General features: G+C 43.6%; 1 protein-coding gene across 1 annotated transcript in view; it reads left to right on the forward strand.

Annotated features, from left to right (window-relative positions):
- LOC126473451 (spondin-1) overlaps positions 1–15,823 on the forward strand; it is a 223,431-nt gene that overhangs the window by 94,571 nt on the left and 113,037 nt on the right. Inside the window, exon 2 of the mRNA XM_050100507.1 lies at positions 15,444–15,647. Coding sequence (XP_049956464.1) covers positions 15,452–15,647 — 196 coding nt within the window. The 5' untranslated portion in view covers positions 15,444–15,451. The remainder of the gene's footprint in view (positions 1–15,443; positions 15,648–15,823) is intronic.

The following is a 15,823-nucleotide window of genomic DNA, read 5'->3' on the forward strand; positions in this document are numbered from 1 at the left end:
GATTTGGGAGGACGGGATACCAATTCGATTCTACACAGAGTACGCGAAAGAACTTGCCCCCCTTCTAACAGCCGTGTACCGCAAGTCTCTAGAGGAACGGAGGGTTCCAAATGATTGGAAAAGAGCACAGATAGTCCCAGTCTTCAAGAAGGGTCGTCGAGCAGATGCGCAAAACTATAGACCTATATCTCTGACGTCGATCTGTTGTAGAATTTTGGAACATGTTTTTTGCTCGAGTATCATGTCGTTTTTGGACACCCAGAATCTACTATGTAGGAATCAACATGGATTCCGGAAACAGCGATCGTGTGAGACCCAACTCGCTTTATTTGTTCATGAGACCCAGAAAATATTAGATACAGGCTCCCAGGTAGATGCTATTTTTCTTGACTACAGACGTTAAAGTAAGCTCTGGCGTGCCACAGGGGAGTGTTATGAGACCATTGCTTTTCACAATATATATAAATGACCTAGTAGATAGTGTCGGAAGTTCCATGCGGCTTTTCCCGGATGATGCTGTAGTATACAGAGAAGTTGCATCATTAGAAAATTGTAGCGAAATGCAGGAAGATCTGCAGCGGATAGGCACTTGGTGCAGGGAGTGGCAACTGACCCTTAACATAGACAAATTTAATGTATTGCGAATACATAGAAAGAAGGATCCTTTATTGTATGATTATATGATAGCGGAACAAACACTGGTAGCAGTTACTTCTGTAAAATATCTGGGAGTATGCGTGCGGAACGATTTGAAGTGGAATGATCATATAAAATTAATTGTTGGTAAGGCGGGTACCAGGTTGAGATTCATTGGGAGAGTGCTTAAAAAATGTAGTCCATCAACAAAGGAGGTGGCTTAAAAAACACTCATTCGACCTATACTTGAGTATTGCTCATCAGTGTGGGATCCGTACCAGATCGGTCTGACGGAGGAGATAGAGAAGATCCAAAGAAGAGCGGCGCGTTTCGTCACAGGGTTATTTGGTAACCGTGATAGCGTTACGGAGATGTTTAATAAACTCAAGTGGCAGACTCTGCAAGAGAGGCGCTCTGCATCGCGGTGTAGATTGCTCGCCAGGTTTCGAGAGGGTGCGTTTCTCGATGAGGTATCGAATACATTGCTTCCCCCTACTTATACCTCCCGAGGAGATCACGAAAGTAAAATTAGAGAGATTAGAGCGCGCACGGAGGCTTTCAGACAGTCATTCTTCCCGCGAACCATACGCGACTGGAACAGGAAAGGGAGGTAATGACAGTGGCACGTAAAGTTCCCTCCGCCACACACCGTTGGGTGGCTTGCGGAGTATAAATGTAGATGTAGATGTAGATGTAGATGTGATAGGACGGAGGAAGAGGAAACCGCCTGTGGGCCGGAGAGTGTGAGGAGAGTGGGTTATCAGACATTGAGGCCAGGAAGTTACGGGAGCAAAGGATGTGTTGTAAGGATAAACCCCTTCTGTATAGTTCAGAGAAGCTGGTTGTGGAGGAAAGAATCCAGGTGACCCAGGCTGTGAAGCAGTCACTGAAAACTGAGCATGTTATTCTTAGCTGCATGTTGAGCCACTAGGTGGCCAGCTTTGTATTTGGCAACAGTTTCGCAGTGGCCATTCGTCTTGGTGGAAAGCTGATTAACAGTCATACTGACATAAAAAGCTGTGCAGTGTTTACAGCAGAGCTAGTATGTGACATGGCTGCTTTCACAAGTGACATTGCCTCTGATGCGGCAAGACAAGCTTGTGACAGAACTGGAGTGGGAGGATTGGGTAGAACTTGCACCTTAGTCTACCACAGAGTTATGATCCCTGTGGCAATGGGTTGGGAATGGAGTGGCATAAGGATGGTATAGGATGTTGTGTAGGTTGGGTGGGTGATGCAACACCACTTTAAGAAGGGTGGGAAATGTTTTGTGTACGATGTCTCTCATTTCAGGGCATGATGAGAGATAATTAAAGCCCTGACAAAGGATATGGTTCAGTTGTTCCAGTCCATGGTGATGCTGCGTGGCGAGGGGTAGCTGGTTCTTGAGGGTGGTTGGAGGATTTGAGGTGCGTGAGGATGTGGCACAAGAAATCTGTTTCTGGACTAGGTTTTCAGGGGAGGGGTAGTGCTTGACTGTGAAGCCCTTACTGAGACCTTCAGCATATTGGGCAAGATATTTCTCATCACTGCAAATAAGTCATCCATTGGTGACTAGGCTGCATGGGAGGGATTTATTGTTGTGGAAGGGATGGCAGCTGACAAAATGCAGATACTGTTGGTTGTTAGAGGGTTTAATGTGGACACAGGTGTGGATGGACTGATGACAGAGGTGGAGGTCAGTTTCCAGCAAAATAGCTCATTAAGGAGAACTGGGTGAATTGGAGCTGAGAGGTGTTGAGATTGTGAAGGAATGAGGATAGGATGTCTTGGCCCTGATCCAAGATGATAAACATATCATCAATGAACCTGAACCAGACTAGAGTTTCTGAGTTTTGGAGGTTTCCTCCAGATAGCCCATAAATAGGTTGTCATTGGTGGGTGCCATGTGGGTACCCATAACTGTGCTGCAGATTTATTTGTATTCTTTCCATCCAAAGGAAAAGGAGTTCTGAATCTGGATGTAGCAGGTAAGGTTTATAAGGAAATATGTGATGGATCTGGAATCTAAAGGACCTTGGGAGAGCTAGTGTTCGATAGTGGCAAGGCCACGGGCATGAAGGATATTAGTGAATAGGGGGTGGCATCAACAGTGATGAGAAGGGATCCAGGAGGTAAAGGGCTGGGGATGGTGGAATGTCAGTAAAGGAACTGGTTAGTATCTTTGATGTTGGAAGCTAGGTTTTGCGCTATTGGCTGGAGGTGTTGGTCAACAAGAGTGAAAATTCTTTCAGTGAGAGCACAATAGTCAGCTACAGTGGAGTTTGCAGAATTGTTGGCATTGTGTATTTTATAGAGCATGAATAAGGAGTGTGTAGGTGTACCAGGACATGTGTGCAAACAGCCATGTGATGTACCAGCTCTTCTGCAAATACTGCACAGCCTTTTATGTCGATACGAATACCAGTCAGCTCCTCTAAACTGTGCAGAAGGGAATTAGCCTCATAACACATCTTTGACTGGCGCAATTGTCCTGGTTTCAGTGTCCTCTAACACACTGTCCACACATCCTCGATTCAACAGTTTCCCCTTTTTCCACTCTGTACCCACTCCCAGTCCACATCAACTTCACCGTGCGCCGCTCCCACCGGCCCCAACAACCATGCCTAGCCTAAGTACCTTCCACCCCTCCCTCCTCGATTCCTAAATGGATTTGGCAAACAGATGCCTCCCTCCAAGCTAGCCACTCGCTCCAAATCGCTCTCCCTGCGTCCTGCCTCTTTTTCCTTCTACCCAAGCTACCCAACACAATGCCACCACAGTCTAGTCCAACTGTCGAAATATAGCACTGGCAGTGCTCGTGCAGCCGGCACCATGTAGGGGCATATGCTTGCCTGTGTGTGTGTATGTCATTCTGGCTCACAAAAAGTTCACTTCGAAAACTAGCGTATTCTTTCTTTTTGTGAGTGTCTATTGATGATTTAATCATTTTGCTTTCCGGAAAGTGGTGTCCTTTAATTAATCTTTGAATCACTGTTAGTGAAGCATTAACAGAATTTAGTTCCAGCGTCCGTTCCTTGTACGATAATTTCTACTATAGGAAATGGAAAGAATTTAAAGTTCGTGTTTCCTTATTTTTGGTTATTGTTTTGGAGCACTGTTCATCCCTAGATTAAAATAATTTTTTGATTAAAAAATTTCACTGTTGGGGTGGAGGGGTGGGGCAGAAAATGCTGACGAAGTGCAGCCTGCCACGCTTGACAAAGCTCTGCATGAACCTATAAAACTGGCAACACAGCTGGCATATGGTTCTCGAGAAAGAACTACAATTGGTTGGCGCCAAACCCCTACCACTCGGCTCTCTGATACGCTAAGTTATTTTAATCGAAGTGTAGCACCTAATAGTTATCTATGTGTAAGGGCCTGTGGCTTTATGTACTAGTTGAAATTTCAAGAGTAGCCTCTGCAATTATTCAAGTTCTGTTCTTGAGTAGATCTTTGAAAAGATTCCTCTCTGTCAAATATTACTATCTAGACTACAGAAAATGGTTCAAACGGCTCTGAGCACTATGGGATCTGAGGTCATCAGTCCCCTAGAACTTAGAACTACTTAAATCTAACTAACCTAAGGACATCAAAGACATCCATGCCCGAGGCAGGATTCGAACCTGCGACCGTAGCAGTCACGCGATTCCATACTGAAGCGCCTAGAACCGCTCGCCCACAGCGGCTGGCCTACAGAAAATGAAAAAGCCCATAATCTTCTGCATCTGTTGGCATAATAGCTCATTATAAGTAAAACTAAACTCCGTCCGAACAGGCCTCGGGAGTCCCTAACGGTACTGACCGAACGCGGTGTCATCCTCAGGCTATAGACATCATTGGATGTGGATATGGAGGTGTATGTGGTCAGCACACCGCTCTCCCGGCCGTATGTCAGTTGACGAGACCGGAGCCGCTACTTCTCAGTCAAGTAGCTCCTCAATTTGTCTCACAAGGAGTGAGTGCACCCCAGTCGCCAACAACGCTCGGCAGACCGGACGGTCATCCATCCAAGTGCTATCCAAGCCAGGCAGCGCTTAACTTCGGTTATCTGACGGGAACCAGTGGTACCGCTGCAACAAGGCCGTTGGCATACTGAGTCATTGCGGACATGCGAACAGGCCACACTAGAATCGATTGTTTTTTTTTTTGTAATCCGACCGGAGCAAAGCCCTACAAGCATCAAGAGAACTGTCCTCCGTTTTAAGTAATGTGCAAAAAGTCTGCATAACGTTTTAAAAGAGTACTTTTTGTTCAGATTCCAATTCAACTTTTCAGTGAGGAGCTGTGTACAATGCGAGTGAGGCTGTTCTATTCACCTGTCTTCTTTGCCCTTTCCTTGTGATCGACAAGCTTCTTGTACGTGGCTCACTGCTTTAATAGTCTGGTTATTCTGTGTTTATACAAACATTTGTGAAAATCATAACACCAAGAAAAATTTACCGGATGAATCCAGATTCGGAGGCTCCGTCAAATAGTGTAACACCAGCAAGTAATTAAAACTGCAAATAGCCCCCAGCGTGCTCAAAAAGGCCAATGTTATACCACATTCAGGCAGTGAAAAGCAGTTGAAACTGAGAAAATGAAAAAGTAAACTCATACACTGAAGCGCGAAAGAAACTGGTACAGGCATGCATATTTAAATACAGATCTGTGTAAACAGGCAGAATACGGCGCTGCGGTCGGCAAGGCCTGTCTTAAAACAACAAGTATCTGGCGCAGTTGTTAGATCGGTTACTGCTGCCACAACGGCAGGTTATCAAGATATAAGTTTCAACGTGGTGTTACAGTCGGCCCACGAGCGATAGGACACAGCAACCCCAAGAGAGCGATAAAATGGGGATTTTCCCGTACGAACATTTCACGAGTGTACCGTAAGGGAGTAAGACAGGGTTGTAGCCTCTCCCCGATGTTGTTCAATCTGTATATTGAGCAAGCAGTAAAGGAAACAAAAGAAAAATTCGGAGTAGGTATTAACATTCGTGGAGAAGAAATAAAAACTTTGAGGTTCGCTGATGACATTGTAATTCTGTCAGAGACAGCAAAGGACTTGGAAGAGCAGTTGAATGGAATGGACAGTGTCTTGAAAGGAGGATATAAGATGAACATCAACAAAAGCAAAACAAGGATAATGGAATGTAGTCTAATTAAGTCGGGTGATGCTGAGGGAATTAGATTAGGAAATGAGGCACTTAAAGTAGTAAAGGAGTTTTGCTATTTGGGGAGCAAAATAACTGATGATGGTCGAAGTAGAGAGGATATAAAATGTAGGCTGGCAATGGCAAGGAAAGCGTTTCTGAAGAAGAGAAATTTGTTAACATCCTGTATTGATTTAAGTGTCAGGAAGTCATTTCTGAAAGTATTCGTATGGAGTGTAGCCATGTATGGAAGTGAAACATGGACGATAAATAGTTTGGACAAGAAGAGAAGCTTTCGAAATGTGGTGCTACAGAAGAATGCTGAAGATTAGATGGGTAGATCACATAACTAACGAGGAAGTATTGAATAGGATTGGGGAGAAGAGAAGTTTGTGGCACAACTTGACCAGAAGAAGGGATCGGTTGGTAGGACATGTTCTGAGGCATCAATGGATCACCAATTTAGTATTGGAGGGCAGCGTGGAGGGTAAAAATCGTAGAGGGAGACCAAGAGATGAATACACTAAGCAGATTCAGAAGGATGTAGGTTGCAGTAGGTACTGGGAGATGAAAAAGCTTGCACGGGATAGAGTAGCATGGAGAGCTGCATCAAACCAGTCTCAGGACTGAAGACCACAACAACAACAACCGTGAATATCTGGAATCCGATAAAACATCAAATCTCCGACATCACCTGCGGCCGGAAAAAGATCTTGCAAGAACGGGACCAACGACGACTGAAGAGAATCGTTCAACTTGAGAGAAGTGCAACCCTTCCGCAAATTGCTGCAGATTTCAGTGCTGGGCCATCAATAAGTATCAGCGTGCGAACATTCAACGAAGCACCATCGATACGGGCTTTAGGAGCCGAAGGCCCTTTCGTGTACCCTTGATGACTGCACGACACAAAGCTTTACGCCTCACCTGGGCTCGTCAACACCGACACTTGACTGTTGATGACTGGAAACATTTTGCCTGATTGGACGAGTCTCGTTTCAAGCTGTACTGAGCGGATGGGCGTGTACGGGTATGGAGACAACCTCATGAATCCATGGACCCTGCATGTCAGCAGGTGACTGTTCAAGGTGGTGGAGGCTCTGTAATGGCGTGGGGCGTGTGCAGTTGGAGTGATATGGGAGAATTGCTACAGAGTGGCTCCAGGAACACTCTTCTGAGTTTAAACACTTCCACTGGAGGACTGTAACGGGGTGCACTCAGCCGCGTAAGGCCAACTGGAGAGCTACTTGAATGAGAAGTAGCGCCTCCAATCTCTGAAAAGTCGCTAAGGGCCAAGAGAGTGGTGTCCAGATTCCATGCCGCATCCTCATGGCGCCACATGGCAGAGGATGGCACGGTGGCCGGTCACCGTCCCATGTTCTTCAGGGGCTGATAGCAGAGTATTTCAGATGGTTGTATTTACAAAGGCCGTCAGCGGAATGGAAAGAAATGATATCGCCAAGGATTCTCGGTAAGAAAGTTTTGACTTTGACGTTGATAGGTGGTGGTACTGTCGTCTGCGAACATCAGGAGTTAACCTAGAGTCGCCACGATCGTTCACGTTGTAGTAGAGGATTATGTTGTGTGTTTATGTCTTATTAATCTTTATTTTTTTGTAAACTTTCATAACTCTTTGCGAATGTTCCACAAGGACATGAATATTTCTTCGACACAATGTTCTTCGACACAAGAGGCCAAATATCTGAAAGCGAAAAATGATTTAGATTTTACAGGACCTGTATTGAATAGAAGCCTACACTGTGCGTCAATAGGAACGTAAACTGATGAGTCACTTTTCATTTTTTTTTTTTTTTTACACTGAAACAATCAGCCGTATTGAAGAAGAAAATTCAGTCGATTTGACGATAAGTGGTAATTAGAAAGAAAAGGAAATACAACGGATAAGGTAAAAAGACCCTATATCTGTTGCCAGCTTAATATTATTTGATGTTTGTGTCTACATATTTTCACAATCGGATAAATGTTGATGTTTACAACTGTTTGGATGTCATTTTTCATATCCGATCACTTCTCAGTAGTGTAAAAAATGTACTATAAATTTTTGGAGAATCTATGTGAATTTTGCTTTGGCAATTAATAAAGTCTATCGTTGCTAGCCCCTTACTTTTTATGCTGACTTATTGTATCACACATGGTGTCTCATCACCTCGCATTCGCCATTTCGTACTGGGCCAAGCGAAGTGACGTTCTGCATCTACATCTATATGATTACCCAGCAGTTCACATTAAGTGTTTGGCAGAGGGTTCATAGAGCCACTTTCACATTCTTACCCAATTTCACATTCTTTCTATACCGTTCCATTCTCAAGTATCACGTGGGAAAAATGAAGGCCTAAATATTTGCGAGTGATCTCTGGTTTCTCTTATTTTATTACAATAACCATTTCTCCATATGTAAGTGGTATTCAACAAAATATTTTGGCATTTAGAGAAGAAACAGGGTGTCTACGACCCGGAACAACCGGGAAATCCGGGAAAAACCCGGGAATTTTTTCATCCGGGAGAAAACCGGGAAAAACCCGGGAATTTTTCGGAATTCCTGGAATTTTTCATTGTTTTAGCTTTCAGTTAAATTTTTTTAATTTTGACTGCAGATTTGGTTCTCTAGCAAAGAATGTTATTGTATACTGCTACTGGAGAATGATACTGCAGCAAGAAAATATAAACGAGAGGGAAAAAAATAAAACTTTAGTGGCAAAGGAAATGTGCAATTTACAACAACAAAACACCGTGCACGCACAAGCGTCTGCAAATAGCAAAAATATGTCAAAGGCCGTAGGGCGCAGACTGTAATTATTCCTAACAATAAACGGCTTGCTATGAGCATGACGTCACAACTGTTCACGTAAGGTTCGTTTGACCAGTTGCCAGCGGTCTGTTGCGCATGTGCATTTGACTCGCGTATAAGCAGTACCTTCTCCCGCTACTTGAAGTTTGGCTGTTAGCTGTATCGGTAGTAGCAGCAAGCAGCCAGATGCAAACGAGGAACATTTTTCTCCCGCGCCCTAGCTGCCAGATTCACGCTTGCACAGAGTTGTAGTGGGGAGGGTGTTCTCCACGTGACCCGTGTTTACGTTAAGTGATTTCGCTGCTTCTCTTCGTGTACACTCCCACATCAAATGAAAACAAAACGGATTTCTGTGGCCGGAAGTTATCAAGTGAATTAAAATACATTCACATAATTACGGAGGGCAAAAATATATTATTAATTTCAGTTTTCTGATTTTATTGTATTTCCAAGTTTGTAGCAGTCAAGCAATAATCGCCTTGCAGAACAGTGAAGTTAATTTTGCAAGTTTGCTAAAGAAATGTGGCTTTATTAATCTTTCCGCTGAGGCAGTCATTTTATTTGAAACGAAGTGTTTCATCCTACAGTATTGCCTAGTTCCAAGCGAAGCTAATTTCAAGTGCACGTTATCATCCTCTGCCATATATGGCATTATGCCATAATAAAGAACCAAAACTGAGATCGCAGAGTACTGGTACTCCAAGAAAATTTACATCCCAAAAACCACACTGACAAGCTTAATACACACGAACATGCGGGCTTCCTACACCAATACAGTTGCACACGCACAATAATGCCTGTTTTTCTGGCGCTCTCTGGTAACTGGTAAATCGAACCTATTTCTTACAGTCTCCGGATAGTATTGCGAACGGTGGTTAGAAAAGCGTTACTTTCAAAGTAAATTTCTTTTTACGTGTTTAACGTCCCGTCGACAACGAGGTCATTAGAAACGGAGCGCAAGCTCGGGTTAGGGAAGGATTGGGAAGGAAATCGGCCGTGCCCTTTCAAAGGAACCATCCCGGCATTTGCCTGAAACGATTTAGGGAAATCACGGAAAACCTAAATTAGGATGGCCGGAGACGGGATTGAACCGTCGTCCTCCCGAATGCGAGTCCAGTGTGCTAACCACTGCGCCACCTCGCTCGGTACGCAAGATGAATTATGTTACGTGTGAGAAAGTGGGATGTATATCTAAATCACAGAGCATTCGAAACTGAACAGTTTGAGGACCAGCCTCTTACAAGAATTTCGAGCCGAGCCAATTATGTCAGAATTTTAAATTTACTGGCACATTTGTGTGATGTATCTTAAAATATAACACACGCAAAATAAAAAAAGAATCAATATTACATGTGAAAACTTAGCTTCTGTTGTAGCGTGTTAATCTTAGACACCAAAATTATATGTGGAAGCTTAGCTTTTCTTGTAGATATACGGTATTGTGTACATTAATGTAAACCGTTAACTTTTCCTCTTGCGTGTTCGCGCTATGTAACCAGTGATCTTGCTGACTATAATACGTGTCCTATGCTCTGAATAGCTGCTGTCATCGGCTGGCGAGATCTCGTGGCTTGAGATATGACTCTCTTACAAAAGGACATCGCAAACTCGGTTTCAACGCTCCGGAAACTAACGCGCTGTGTTTGGTGCAATTCGAATTTATACTTTCGTAATACGAAAATATGCAGCGTATATGTTGCAGCAAATCAAAGGTCTTTCCAAAACTTCTCTCCTTTTTTTTAAATTAAGAGTCTCTCCAAAACTTCTCTGCCCTGAGTTTTCTTTTTTTTCCGGGAAGTTCTGCGCGATTGTATAAAACGTTAACCATTCAAAGGATTGAGAAGTTTTACAGTTCCGAGGGAAAATCTACGGAAAACCTACTGTCACTTAGCACAGAAAAAGTGTATTTTCGACCGGGAAAAAGCATATTTTTTAAACGGGATATCCGAGAAAAATCCGGGAATTTTTTTTCCTTGTCCCCGTATACACCCTGAGAAACCAAGTGATTGACATTTCGTAAAAAGATCTCACTGCAACACAAACTACCTTTGTTTTAATGATTGGCACCCCAGCTTCCTTTTCCTATCCGTGACACTCTCTCCATGTCCGTCGTCAATCCTACCTGATAAGGATCCCATACCGTGCAGAAATATTCATGAAGAGAATTGACAAATGTGGTGACGACAGTCTCTTTTTGTACATCAATTGCATCCTGTAAGTGTTCTGGCAATAAAACGGAGTCTTTGGATCACCTTCCCCGTAACATTTACTATGTGGTGGTTCCAATTTAAGTTATTTGCAATTGCAATACCTAGATATTTGCCCGCATCTCGTGGTCGTGCGGTAGCGTTCTCGCTTCCCCACGCCCGGGTTCCCGGGTTCGATTCCCGGCGGGGTCAGGGATTTTCTCTGCCTCGTGATGGCTGGGTGTTGTGTGCTGTCCTTAGGTTAGTTAGGTTTAAGTAGTTCTAAGTTCTAGATGTTAAGTCCCATAGTGCTCAGAGCCATTTTGAACCTAGATATTTAGTTAAATATACAACCCTTAAATATGTGTTATTTATAGCGTAACCGAAATACAACGGAGTCTCTTTAGTACTCATGTCGAGGACCGCACATTTTTTATTGCTTATGGTCAAATTTCAGTATTAGCACCATTCGGAAATCTTACATAAACCTTTTCGCAGTTCGTTATGATCTTCCGATAACCCTACTAAAGGTAAGCTATACCATCTGAGCTGGATACTGCTCCAATTACGCAGCTACTCAAGGAAATAGGAAGCTAGGGATATTTGTTGATGGACAAACTTGTGGTTGGTACACAATTTTAGTTTTGACTAGAGAACAACTTTCATTATTACAGAATTACAGAATCAAAAAAATGGCAATATAAAACTTTAATTCGGACCTTTGTCCTCTTAAGGAAATTACAACTGGCTTAACCGTCTTCCTCTTTCCCCTTTTTTAATTTTTTTACTGGTACAACATACAAATTTATTGTTCACAGACTGAATTACATTAAACACAATTAAGAATTTAATCAAACAATTAATTTTAATATTGAACCATAATCAGTGATGGCAGAAAATGTCAATTATAACTCGCACGAAATCATTCTTTCCCTGACCACAAGGTAAGATACTAATGATACAACCCTCAAGGCCGGCCGCGGTGGTCTAGCGGTTCTAGGCGCTCAGTCCGGAACCGCGCGACTGCTACGGTCGCAGGTTCGAATCCTGCCTCGGGCATGGATGTGTGTGATGTCCTTAGGTTAGTTAGGTTTAAGTAGTTCTAAGTTCTAGGGGACTGATGACCACAGATGTTAAGTCCCATAGTGCTCAGAGCCATTTGAACCATTTGAACCAACCTTCAAGCCAAATTTAAACAGCCATAAAATTACCAAACTTCATGGGCACAAGAGAAAAATAAAAATTTAATAAAACTGAACCAGAAGAAAAAAAAACTTTGAGGTTCGCCTATGACATTGTAATTCTCTCAGAGACAGCTAAGGACTTGGAAGAGCAGTTGAACAGAATGGACAGTGTCTTGAAAGGAGGATATAAGATGAACATCAACATAAGCAACATAAGGACATGTTCTGAGGCATGAAGGGATCACAAATTTAGTATTGGAGGGCAGCGTGGAGGGTAAAAATCGTAGAGGGAGACCAAGAGATGAATACACTAAGCAGATTCAGAGGGATGTAGGTTGCAGTAAGTACTGGGAGATGAAGAAACTTGCACAGGATAGAGTAGCATGGAGAGCTGCATCAAACCAGTCTCAGTACTAAAGACCACAACAACAACAACAACAACAAAACTGAACCGGCCACATAGTAGTCCTCAGTTCAAAAATAGTCGTACTAAAACAGAAGGTGGCCAAAGAAAAACACGGAGTTGAAAAACTCACCAAACAGAAATGATAGCAACAAGGGTTACAGCGCTCCCCAACAATATGAAAATAAGTAAAATTTACATTAAATAAGAACCACGTTTGTTATCTCAACCACTAGTATAATGTTTAAATAACTTCCAGAAGCAATATGGTTATAAAAGGTAGCCTCTCTTAATTAACAAATGGAATGACTCGAAATCGCTCTAAAATTGCAACTTAACTTTAAACAGCAGCATTAAAGGCCATAGCGACGCTTGGAAAAAATAACACTGCAGAAGACAGACAGCGCGAGCTTTCGCTGCCCAAAACTCGTGTACAGTATCGCAGAAACTGGCGGATGTGTAATCCGACTGGACCCTACATAACTGGCCCTGACAAGGATTTGTAAAAAGCACCGATCCCGGAGCGCAACTAGGCTTAACAAAATTCCCTGCAGCACAAATAAATTCCAATAAGTGCAAGCTCCAGTCACAGCCAAGATTATAATCAATAACAACTACGCTCTCAAGAGTTAATGCAAATTCTTACTAGGGTATCCTGGAAAATTAAGAGTATTCTAAGAAGTCAGCAAAAATTTAAGACACCACTTACAGTAGGCTTAAGGAAACTCCAGCATTAAATAATTATACCAAATCCTGCTGGAACAAGTGATTAAACCAAACCCGAGCCAATCGTGTTGAATTCTACAGCTGCTGGACACGTACACAGTCCCGGCGAAGCTCAGACCTGACAGTGTGTCCTAAAACAGACTAAAGGTTCCATATAAGCCACTTAAAATAACACGCACTGTACATGCCCTGAAGCAGAATAAGCAGAATAAGACACTGTGGAACCAAGTTCAGACCCTTCCTTAACTGATCTCTGGCAGATACCACCATAAGTCTCACACATCTTCACCAGTTAACATCAGAATATGAACCATATGTAACTTAATGCTTCCAGTTACGCGATGAGAAGGTGTCCAGCAAAAGACGACGAACCCGCCACCGTTTCGCACGCGAAGGCCCGGACTAATCAGCACCGTACACCTGGCGCACGGCCAAACGACAAGGACGGCGAGGCCCAGGCACAGCGGATGGAGACGAGGGCTTCCTTTCTAAACAATGTTGCCTCGTCGAACGCCGACCGGACAGAGAGCTCCAGCCACGCACCAAGCCGGAAAACCAGAGGCGGAACAGTCAGAGATAAAAGACCAGCCGAGTATCGATACCAGCGAAGCAAGTGGAACTTACCTAGCGCCAGTTGCCACGGCTCACCATCATCTGCAAACAGTGTGAGAGGGTGCTCAAATTGTCTCAAGAAACGTTTATACAGATTAAGAATGGGAGAGTGCTTAATTCTCTTAGAAAGTTCTTAGTTCTCCTAGAAAAAGGCAGATATTAGTTCGGATTCACTAGACGATTTCTGGTCAGTTACTACGAACGGTGACTTTCCTGACAGGAAATCACGAGCCCGATTGCACAACTGAGACAATAGTCCATAGGCACAAAATTTGATTAGAAGTTACTTGTGAAGTGTCAGAAGCATTCTGTAAATCTAGAAACATGGAACGAATTTGAGATCCCCTGTGAATAAAATGCCAGTTATATTGCACAACAGCAATGTTTTCGGGAATCGTGCTGGTTATGCGTCAATGAGTGGCTTTCATCGGAGTATTTCATAATGTGTTGTGGTCTTCAGTCCTGAGACTGGTTTGATGCAGCTCTCCATGCTACTCTATCCTGTGCAAGCTGCTTCATCTCCCAGTACGTACTGCAGCCTACATCCTTCTGAATCTGCTTAGTGTATTCATCTCTTGGTCTCCCTCTACGATTTTTACCCTCCACTCTGCCCTCCAATACTAAATTGGTGATCCCTTGATGCCTCAGAACATGTCCTACCAACCGATTCCTTTTTCTAGTCGAGTTCTGCCACAAACTCCTCTTCTCCCCAATTCTATTCAATACCTCCTTATTAGTTATGTGATCTACCCATCTAATCTTCAGCATTCTTCTGTAGCACCACATTTCGAAAGCTTCTGTTCTTGTCCAAACTATTTATCGTCCATGTTTCACTTCCATACATGGCTACACTCCATACAAATACTTCCTGACACTTAAATCCATACTCGATGTTAACAAATTTTTCTGCTTCAGAAACGCTTTCCTTGCCATTGCCAGTCTACATTTTATATCCTCTCTACTTCGACCATCATCAGTTATTTTGCTCCCTAAATAACAAAACTCCTTTACTACTTTAAGTGTCTCGTTTCCTAATCTCATTCCCTCAGCATCATCCCACTTAATTCGACTACATTCCATTATCCTCGGTTCGGTTTTGTTGATGTTCATCTTATATCCTCCTTTCAAGACACTGTCCATTCCGTTCAACTGCTCTTCCAAGTCCTTTGCTGTCTCTGACAGAATTACAATGTCATCGGCGAACCTTAAAGTTTTTATTTCTTCTCCATGGATTTTAATACCTACTCCGATTTTTTCTTTTGTTTCCTTTACTGCTTGCTCAATATACAGATTGAATAACATCGGGAATAGGCTACAACCCTGTCTCACTCCCTTCCCAACCACTGCTTCACTTTCATGTCCCTCGACTCTTATAACTGCCATCTGGTTTCTGTACAAATTGTAAATAGCCTTTCGCTCCCTGTATCTTACCCCTGCCACCTTCGGAATTTGAAAGAGTATTCCAGTCAACATTGTCAAAAGCTTTCTCTAAGTCTACAAATGCTAGAAACGTAGGTTTGCCTTTTCTTAATCTAGCTTCTTAGATAAATCGTAGGGTCAGTATTGCCTCACGTGTTCCAATATTTCTACGGAATCCAAACTGATCTTCCCCGAGGACATGTGTATGTTGTACAGTTCTGCCACAAATAGATGTCACAGTGTATTGACCCTGTGTGTAATGCGTCGCACCTTCAACTGTTGCGACGTTGGTTAACTTTCTTTTGTTGTCCACTTGAATCGACCTTATGAGCCGGTCGCCCTTTGTTGCAGAGAGGACGATGGCGCTGAGGCGGTGGTTCTCACCGCTGCCGCTGCTGGTGCTGGCGCTGATGTGCGGCTCGTCGCAGGGCTTCCGGTGCACGCGCGAGCCGCGGCCGGAGCACTCGGCCGTCCTCAAGAGCCCCGGCGACAACGGCTTCCGCATCACCGTCACCGGGGAGCCCGAGATGTACGTCCCTGGCTCCGTCTACACGTGTGAGTACCTCCTCTCTACGCTACGCTTACACTAAAAGCCGCAACAGGGACCGTCGTGCTGCTTGCGGTGGGTCCAACTAATGCTCGGTTTACACTAGCAAGTTATTGCAGCAATTTACTTGGGCGGAGGAACTTGCCGCGCGATTTGCGAGTGTAAACATATCGCCAAGTCGACT

This window comes from Schistocerca serialis, chromosome 4 (genome assembly GCF_023864345.2).
Source record: "Schistocerca serialis cubense isolate TAMUIC-IGC-003099 chromosome 4, iqSchSeri2.2, whole genome shotgun sequence".
NCBI classification, from domain to species: domain Eukaryota; kingdom Metazoa; phylum Arthropoda; class Insecta; order Orthoptera; family Acrididae; genus Schistocerca; species Schistocerca serialis.